At 57.0% G+C, this 8511-nt stretch overlaps 3 protein-coding genes across 3 annotated transcripts in view; 2 read left to right on the forward strand and 1 right to left on the reverse strand.

Annotated features, from left to right (window-relative positions):
• The window catches only part of GUITHDRAFT_121978 (hypothetical protein), a gene marked incomplete at both ends in the record, with an annotated part of 2225 nt that extends 867 nt beyond the window's left edge, over positions 1–1358 (forward strand). The window contains one exon of the mRNA XM_005818741.1: positions 246–1358. Within this exon, the coding sequence (XP_005818798.1) occupies positions 246–1358 (1113 nt within the window). The remainder of the gene's footprint in view (positions 1–245) is intronic.
• A 3931-nt stretch (positions 1359–5289) lies between these two features.
• On the reverse strand, positions 5290–6241 carry GUITHDRAFT_156476 (hypothetical protein; the record flags this gene model as incomplete). Its single annotated transcript, XM_005818742.1, is given in 5 exon segments — positions 5290–5356; positions 5373–5523; positions 5571–5711; positions 5859–5912; positions 5958–6241. Coding segments are annotated over 5 exon segments (635 nt in total), but the record flags the coding sequence as incomplete, so codon positions are not given.
• A 1086-nt stretch (positions 6242–7327) lies between these two features.
• GUITHDRAFT_121981 (hypothetical protein) lies at positions 7328–7876 on the forward strand (the record flags this gene model as incomplete). Its single annotated transcript, XM_005818743.1, has 4 exons — positions 7328–7432; positions 7587–7652; positions 7698–7791; positions 7830–7876. 4 exons carry the CDS (start codon positions 7328–7330, stop codon positions 7874–7876), a joined length of 312 nt encoding a protein of 103 aa, XP_005818800.1.
• Positions 7877–8511: the final 635 nt, after the last annotated feature.

Raw genomic sequence — 8511 nt, forward strand, 5'->3', positions numbered from 1 at the left:
CTTTTCGGGCTTGTGTTTTGTGTGTGTTTGTGCAGCTTCTCGCTGTGGACTGTGTGCCTGCCGGTTCAGCTTGTTCCTGCTTTGTTTTGCTTGAGGCACTTTTTTACCTTCTGCCAGTAAATCCTATGCTCCGCTTCATCTGGTATCTTGCGGACATTCATTGGTTCAGCTTGTTCATGCTTTGTTTTGCTTGAGGCACTTTTTACCTTCTGCCAGTAAATCCTATGACTTCTTTCATTGCTCAGCGCTCGATGCCTCTTGAGGATGCGGCGTTTGGTCGGCACTTCGTGCCTGATGACGGACCTGCTGCTGAGGTCTTGGCTCGCAAACGCGCCGCCACCTATCAGCGCCTCACCATGCAGCTGACGCTGGAAGCGCTCTTGTCTGGTGCGAGGCGCATGACGCCCTTGCGGGCGCAAGCACTTCTCGAGCCAGAGGACAGCTCCTCCTCGGACTTTGTCGAGTCGCCCGAGGAGTCTTCGCCGGAGGTCTCCGACTCCGATGGGGGAAACCCTTCGAGTGGCCCCGACGATGGGCGCGGAGCTGGCGACTCGGAGGCGTCTCCGTCCCTCACTGTGACGTCGGGTGCCTCCGGAGAGCTCGACACGACTGGGGTGCTTGCTGCTGGTCCGAGCTCGCCTGCTTCCTCCCCGGCATCGGTCGGGTCAATGCCTCTTGAGGATGCGGCGTTTGGTCGGCACTTCGTGCCTGATGACGGCCCTGCTGCTGAGGTCTTGGCTCGCAAACGCGCCGCCACCTATCAGCGCCTCACCATGCAGCTGACGCTGGAAGCGCTCTTGTCTGGTGCGAGGCGCATGACGCCCTTGCGGGCGCAAGCACTTCTCGAGCCAGAGGACAGCTCCTCCTCGGACTTTGTCGAGTCGCCCGAGGAGTCTTCGCCGGAGGTCTCCGACTCCGATGGGGGACACCCTTCGAGTGGCCCCGACGATCGGCGCGGAGCTGGCGAGGCGTCTCCGTCCCTCACTGTGACGTCGGGTGCCTCCGGAGAGCTCGACACGACTGGGGTGCTTGCTGCTGGTCCGAGCTCGCCTGCTTCCTCCCCGGCATCGGTCGGGTCACGCCGGTCCTTGGGCATTGCTGCGGCGTCGCCGCCGTCACGGGCGGCTACCACTGACTCGGCTACCGCTGACTCGGAGGCTAGCGAGGAGGACTACCTCGAGCGGTACCGTGTTCCTGTGTCCAGCCTCCCTCCGTCCGCTGCCCCTGGCGGACCCCCGGGCAGCGCCGGCTCCTTGTCGGCGGCTGCCCTTTCTCCGTCCGCGGCCGCCCGCTTTGTGGCGGCAGCGGACGTCTCGACTGACAGTGGTCAGTCGGCTGCCTCCGGGTATCGCGTCTAAGGGATTTTATTCCTCCTGCATGCTCCTGCTGCTTGTTGCTTGATTGCTTGACCCTTCGGCTGCTGCTTGTCTGCGCGGCTTCGCGCTTGGGCTGGCGGTGCCGCGTCTGGGCGCCAGCAGTGCTGGTTCTTTTCGGGCTTGTGTTTTGTGTGTGTTTGTGCAGTTCCTGCTTTGGACTGTGTGCCTGCCGGTTCAGCTTGTTCCTGCTTTGTTTTGCTTGAGGCACTTTTTACCTTCTGCCAGTAAATCCATTATCTCAGTAAAACCTATACCTCACCTCCCTGCATCCTGACACCCTCCGCTTCACCTGGTATCTGGCGGACTTATCATTGCTCAGCGCTCGATGCCTCTTGAGGATGCGGCGTTTGGTCGGCACTTCGTGCCTGATGACGGCCCTGCTGCTGAGGTCTTGGCTCGCAAACGCGCCGCCACCTATCAGCGCCTCACTATGCAGCTGACGCTGGAGGCACTTTTGTCTGGTGCGAGGCGCATGACGCCCTTGCGGGCGCAAGCACTTCTCGAGCCAGAGGACAGCTCCTCCTCGGACTTTGTCGAGTCGCCCGAGGGGGAGTCTTCGCCGGAGGTCTCCGACTCCGATGGGGGAAACACGTCGAGTGGCGCCGACGATCGGCGCGGAGCTGGCGAGGCGTCTCCGTCCCTCACTGTACATAGAATTGTAACGTCGGGTGCCTCCGGAGAGCTCGACACGACTGGGGTGCTTGCTGCTGGTCCGAGCTCGCCTGCTTCCTCCCCGGCATCAGTCGGGTCACGCCGGTCCTTGGGCATTGCTGCGGCGTCGGCGCCCGCTGACTCGGAGGCTAGCGAGGAGGACTACCTCGACGGAATACAAGTTTGTTAGACTTGTACTAGTCCAAAGTCACGCAGATATCACATCGACCTTAGTTGTAACAAGACAGTTTTTGCTCAAGACCGAGTTTAATGCACACAAAACCAGAATTGAGGAGCACATGAGAGTCATAGGATTTACTGGCAGAAGGTAAAAAGTGCCTCAAGCAAAACAAAGCAGGAACAACCTAAGCCTCCAGGCACACAGTCCACAGCGAGAAGCTGCACAAACACACACAAAACACAAGCGATAGACTGTATGCTAGGATGTGAAAACCAAGCTAAGGCCTCCTCTTCGTCACACGTACTACATTGCCGCCTCGCCACGTAACTTGTAAGTCGTCTTGGTTTACAGGAGAGTTTTTGTTAACTCGGCGCTATCTGACTGGCACGGCTGGCATACGTTCCATCTTCCCCCCGAGTTTCTGAAATAGTACGTTACATCGGACGTCAGAAAGTCACACAAACAAGAGAATGTCAGCAGAGATCCAAGTCAAGATACGATGATACAACGTCAAGCTCACAGTCATGCTGAGTGGGCAATAACCATTCAAAGGATTGTCCATTCTGAAGAAGATTTTCATGCAGGGCTATTAGATGTGCAGTAAAGAGATAAGGGAGATGCCCCTGGCGAGCCGATGCAATGACGAGGGAAGGAGGATAAGATAAGAGAGTCTGAGGAGAGAACTTCAGATAACAGAGACTCCCCCGAGAGAGAGAGAGAGCGTGCCCGCCGGCATTTGAAGACCAAAAGATAAATTTTGAACCGTAAAGAACTTGTGACCAGAGATTGCAGTCTATCTCTCATGTGCTCCTCAATTCTGGTTTTGTGTGCATTAAACTCGGTCTTGAGCAAAAACTGTCTTGTTACAACTAAGGTCGATGTGATATCTGCGTGACTTTGGACTAGTACAAGTCTAACAAACTTGTATTCCGTCGGTTATAAGCCTCGATTACATGCTCAATCATGTTGATCTCATATTTGGTTAGTTGAATTGTTTACTGTAGTTTTCTCTCTTGGTATTGTTTTCCGTTGCTGTTGAAAATTCATGCAATTTTTATCAAGCCTTACACATTCGGATGACTCCTCTCTTCAATCAGGCTCTCTCTCTAGCCCCAAGTTGTTTAGGCCTCTCATCTCAGCCTCAATTTGTTTGATTGATCTTCGAATAGGAAAAACAAGCCTTTCCCCAGCCAGATTGGTCGGTCGAATATCTGCTTAACCGTGTGGAAACGCACTTGAAGCTGATTCGATTCTTATTTTTCTTGATCTTTGAGTAGGATTTCATGTCATGGAGCTAGGCTGTGGCATGCATAACTGGAGCTACTTCTGGATCGGCGAACAAGGTACAACTGCAAAACATCTTCAGATGAGAGGACCTTAGCAAGACGGCTAGGAAGGCCTCTTCTTCGTCACACGTTTTACATTGCCGCCTCGCCACGTAAGTCGTCTTGGTTTACAGGAGAGTTTTTGTTAACTCGGCGCTATCTGACTGGCACGGCTGGCATACGTTCCATCAGTACCGTGTTCCTGTGTCCAGCCTCCCTCCGTCCGCTGCCCCAGGCGGACCCCCGGGCAGCGCCGGCTCCTTGTCGGCGGCTGCCCTTTCTCCGTCCGCGGCCGCCAGCTTTGTGGCGGCAGCGGACGTCTCGACTGACAGTGGTCAGTCGGCTGCCTCCGGGTATCGCGTCTAAGGGATTTTATTCCTCCTGCATGCTCCTGCTGCTTGTTGCTTGATTGCTTGACCCTTCGGGCTGCTTGTCTGCGCGGCTTCGCGCTTGGGCTGGCGGTGCCGCGTCTGGGCGCCAGCAGTGCTGGTTCTTTTCGGGCTTGTGTTTTGTGTGTGTTTGTGCAGTTCCTGCTTTGTTTTGCTTGAGGCACTTTTTACCTTCTGCCAGTAAATCCATTCCTTTCGCTGGACACAGGAACACGGTACCGCTCGAGGTAGTCCTCCTCGCTAGTCAGCGGTAGCCGAGACCAACACCGCCCGTGACGGCGGCGACGCCGCGGCAATGCCCAAGGACCGGCGTGACCCGACCGATGCCGGGGAGGAAGCAGGCGAGCTCGGCCCAGCTGCAAGCTCCCCAGTGGCCGTGCTCCTGTGTCCAGCCTCCCTCCGTCCGCTGCCCCAGGCGGACCCTCGCGGCCGCCAGCTTTGTGGCAGCAGCGGACGTCTCGACTGACAGTGGTCAGTCGGCTGCCTCCGGGTATCGCGTCTAAGGGATTTTATTCCTCCTGCATGCTCCTGCTGCTTGTTGCTTGATTGCTTGACCCTTAGGCTGCTTGTCTGCGCGGCTTCGCGCTGTGCATGCAGGTTTAGCTTGTTCCTGCTTTGTTCTGCTTGAGGCACTTTTTACCTTCTGCGAGTAAACATTCACCAGTCTTCGCCGGAGGTCTCGGCCTCCGACGGTGGAAGCATCTTGAAGCCTGAGTGGAGCTGGAGAAGCGTCTCCGTTCATCATTGTGACGTCTGATGCCTCCCGAGTCCGGAGAGCTCGACGCCACTGGGGTGCTTGCAGCTGGTCCGAGTTCTCCCCGTCTCAGCTGCCGCTGCGTTATGATCACTTGGAGCGGTACCTTCAGCATGCGGCGGATCCCCGGGTAGCGCCGAGTTTTACTCGCATAAGGTAAAAAGTGCCTCAAGCAGAAGAAAGCAGCAACAAGCAAAACCGTCAGGCCGCGGACGGAGAAAGGGCAGCCGCCGACAAGGAGCCGGCGCTGCCCGGGGGTCCGCCTGGGGCAGCGGACACATGGAGGCTGGGCGCATGCTGACGGTACCGCTCCAAGTAATGCAAACAGTCCTCCTCACTGTCCGCCAGTGACGGCGACGATGCCGCAGCTATGCCCGAATACCTTCCATGCACCCCAGTGCCGTCGAGCTCTCTGGAGGCATCAGACGTCGCAGTGATGGACGGAGACGCTTCTCCAGCACGCGATACCCGGAGGCGTCCGCCGCCGCAGAGCTGGCGGCGGGCGTCTCGACTCAAAAGGTTTGTGAAACCTCTCCGACGCAGCAGCATGAAGGGCGTAGGGTGACCTCCCCCCACTGCTATCACTGATCACTGACATGACACAGGACTTCACTGGTTTGCTGTACATAAACTACAAGAGGTTGAGGCATCTGCCTCATCGGCTCGTTGCTGCTGATTGAGACTTTGCGATGCGCTCCAGCACGGCCTTGAGGCTCTCCTCACCCTTCTTCACCTCCTCCTGTGCCTTCGCTGCTGCTGCCAGTGCCAGGTCTTCCACTTCCTCCGCATCCTCCGCAGCTGAACTGTCCGAGGTTGAGGTTGAGTTGCCTGCCGGTGCTCGCACAGGCTGAAAGTGAAGGGGTGAGGCTGAGGAAGCGAGTTCCTTCTCTGTACCTTGACTGTCTTCTCCTCCTTCCCCTTCCCTTGAGATTTTCCTCTCACCCGAGCCAGCAGGCTTTGAGCTTCAGCATAGCAGACCGACAAGCACTGCACCTGAGGCGCACTTGCTGTCTTCATCCCCGCAGCTGAAGGTGCCTGACGTTGCGTAAGCCCTCAACCCCTAGACCCTCTTCCTCCCCTATCCCTGTAGCTCCCTACCAGCCTCTCCTCCTACCTCCTCCCCTATCCCTGTATGTTTACTTTACTCAAAACCTGTAGCTCCCTACCAGCCTCTCCTCCTACCTCCTCTTTCTCCTTCTGCAGCGCTGTCTTGAGCGTCGTGATCGCATCGTCGATCTGTCAGTTGCCCGTCAGTCATTCGTCAGTCTCTTTGCCTCTCACCTTCTTCTCCTCCCCCGCCGCTTCTTCGCTGCTGTCCCCATGCAGCGTCGCGTTCCACTGGCTCCCAGCCGCGATCTTGCTGGCGACGCGCATGGCGTGATCGACGCGATGATTCCAGGCAGGCCATCGCAGGTGCTGCAGCGAGCAATGCTCGCACAGAGGAAGCTGCGAGCGACGGGCGCCATGAGCCTCATCGAGCCTCCTCGACGGGAGAGGCTTGACGAGAGGCTTCTCACTTGACCAGAGCCGTTCCATCTTCTCCATGCTTGAAGCAGCCGCGTTGGCGAGAGAGGAGGACGGAGGCTTGTGAGCTCTCAGAAACTTAGACTACCCGAGGGTCAGCGGAAGCCAGGAGGAGCTAGAGTAGGAAAGAAGCAGCACGAGCAGTGAGAGTAGGAGGGGGAGGAAGAGGAGGAGCAGCAAGTAAGCAAGAGTAGCGGGAGAACCTCGGCCGCATCTTCTTCCTTCCAGAAGTCGTTGAGCTTCTGTCTCGCTTCCTTGGCAGTGAGGTAGTCGACGAGCTTCCCTGCAACATCATCAACCTCACCCTCCCTCACCCTCCCTCACCCTCCCACTCACCAGGGTGTGCAAGTGCTGGTTCCCTTCCTTCCTGCTGCCAGTACTCCTTCATCTCCTCCCGCGCCTCCTTCCCTGTCAGAAAGTCTCGCGGCTTCGCAGCCTTTTGCTCCAGACTTGAGGCATGCGGTTGATCGTTTTTGATCGCTAGGATGCAGAAGATAAGGAAGCAAGCAGCAGCAACTGCGAACCTCGTCAGTTCCATATCCCGTTACCGCCCTGTCTCCCTTGATAGACTCCCTTCACCATGAATTGTCTTATGTTCCTCCCTGTTTCAATGGCCATCTTCGTCCTTTCCCTCCCTCCCTCCTTCTCTCCTTCTATCCCTCCCTCCCTCCTTCTCTCCTTCTCTCCCTCCCTTCTCCTTCTCTCCTTCTCTCCCTCCCTCCCTTCTCCTCCTCCTCCTCGCACCTGTCGCGCTCTGTCGCCATTCCGCTCCCGCCATTCTATTTCTGTACACAACTGGATCTCCAGCCCTGTGAAATCTAGCCATTCTAAATAAATTATGTGGGCTCATTAACAACTCTTAATATTATTTACAGCTTTTAATTCACATTAGAGCTGCTTTAATTCCCATTGCAACTCTTGATGACGACAACAATGCCAGGGAAACATGGCTGCTGCTGGCGCTGCTGGCGCTGCTGTCCACGGCGATGCTTGCTCGCGCAGACATCTCCCCCCGACCACCAGCAGCGGGAGGATCCGTCGGTGGAGGAATACCACCCGGAGGAGACGCTCCCCCGCCAGCTGGAGGAAGGACAGGATCTCAGCTGGGAGGAGAAGACAAGCGAGCAATGGAGAAGTTGAAGGAGGAGGAGAAGGACGCGTCCTCGCAGCTCAAGGCTACAGAGGGTCTGGTGAGGTCCGAGGGAAAGAAGCTGAGCCTTCTCGAGCCCAAGGTAACAAGAAGACGAGAACGGATGGGGGAAAGGAGCATTGAGATACGGATCCGAAGATGAAAGGGAGGGAAGGGTATCGGAGAAAAGAATTATCAGGGAGGAGGGAGGGAGGGAGTGGTGTAGGATGACTGATATCCGCTGAGACTGCACGCAGGGCTCATTGGCAGGCCCCAACAGGACGAAAGAGGAAGGAGTAGGGCAGGCGGAGGCAGGAATCAAGGTCGAGGAGGAGTGATTTGTGAAAAAGCTGACGGGGAGGTGGCAGAGGGAGATGAAGATGGAGGAGAAGGAAGAGAAGATCCTATCGTCGACAGCTCGCACCGTCGCGAAGCTCGAGAAGAAGGAAGAGCAAGACAACGGTAGCGGAGGAACTGAGAGACGAGATGCCAGGGAGCAGGCGAAGGTGATGAGGGAGGTCAAACAAGGTCTCGACAAAGTCTCTAGCATGGAGCAGAAGCAGGGGCTGCTTATCGCCTCCACAGACAAGAAGATCAGCAAGGAGGAGGCGAAGGAGAAGGAGGGGGAGGAGGAGGGGGAGGAGGCGAAGAAGGAGGGGAGAAGGAGGGCGAGAAGGAGGGGGAGGATGCAGGCTCCGATAAGTCTCCCGCCGGCGTGGAGGAGGGAGCAGGAGAGGAGAAGGATATCCGTCAGTGTACGATCGAATGCCTGGAGGACTGCAAGAAGGACTGCAGCAAGTCGAGCAAGAGCGAGGGCGAGGCCCGCGAGTGTCTGTCCTCCTGCCGCAAAGACTGCGTGGAGGTGTGCAAGGAAGGAAAGGAGGACGAGGCTGCTGCGAATGACAAGGGGGAGGAGGAGGTCAGCGGCAGACACGGCAGACTCCATGAGCAGGGGCTGCGTCGACCAGCAGGGGAGGATGAGGAGAATGAGGAGGGAGAGAGAGAAGTAACAAGTCGCAAGCATCAAGGATCAGGGGAGGTGCAGAGGGAGATGGACATGCAGTGCTTCAATGGATGCATGCGACCCTGCCGCTCCTCCTGCCGCAGCGACGAGCCGGTGATGATGATGATGATGGAGATGATGATGGAGATGATGATGATGATGATGATGATGATGATGAT

The sequence above is a fragment of the Guillardia theta genome (assembly GCF_000315625.1).
Source record: "Guillardia theta CCMP2712 unplaced genomic scaffold GUITHscaffold_271, whole genome shotgun sequence".
In the NCBI taxonomy this organism is placed as follows: Eukaryota; class Cryptophyceae; order Pyrenomonadales; family Geminigeraceae; genus Guillardia; species Guillardia theta.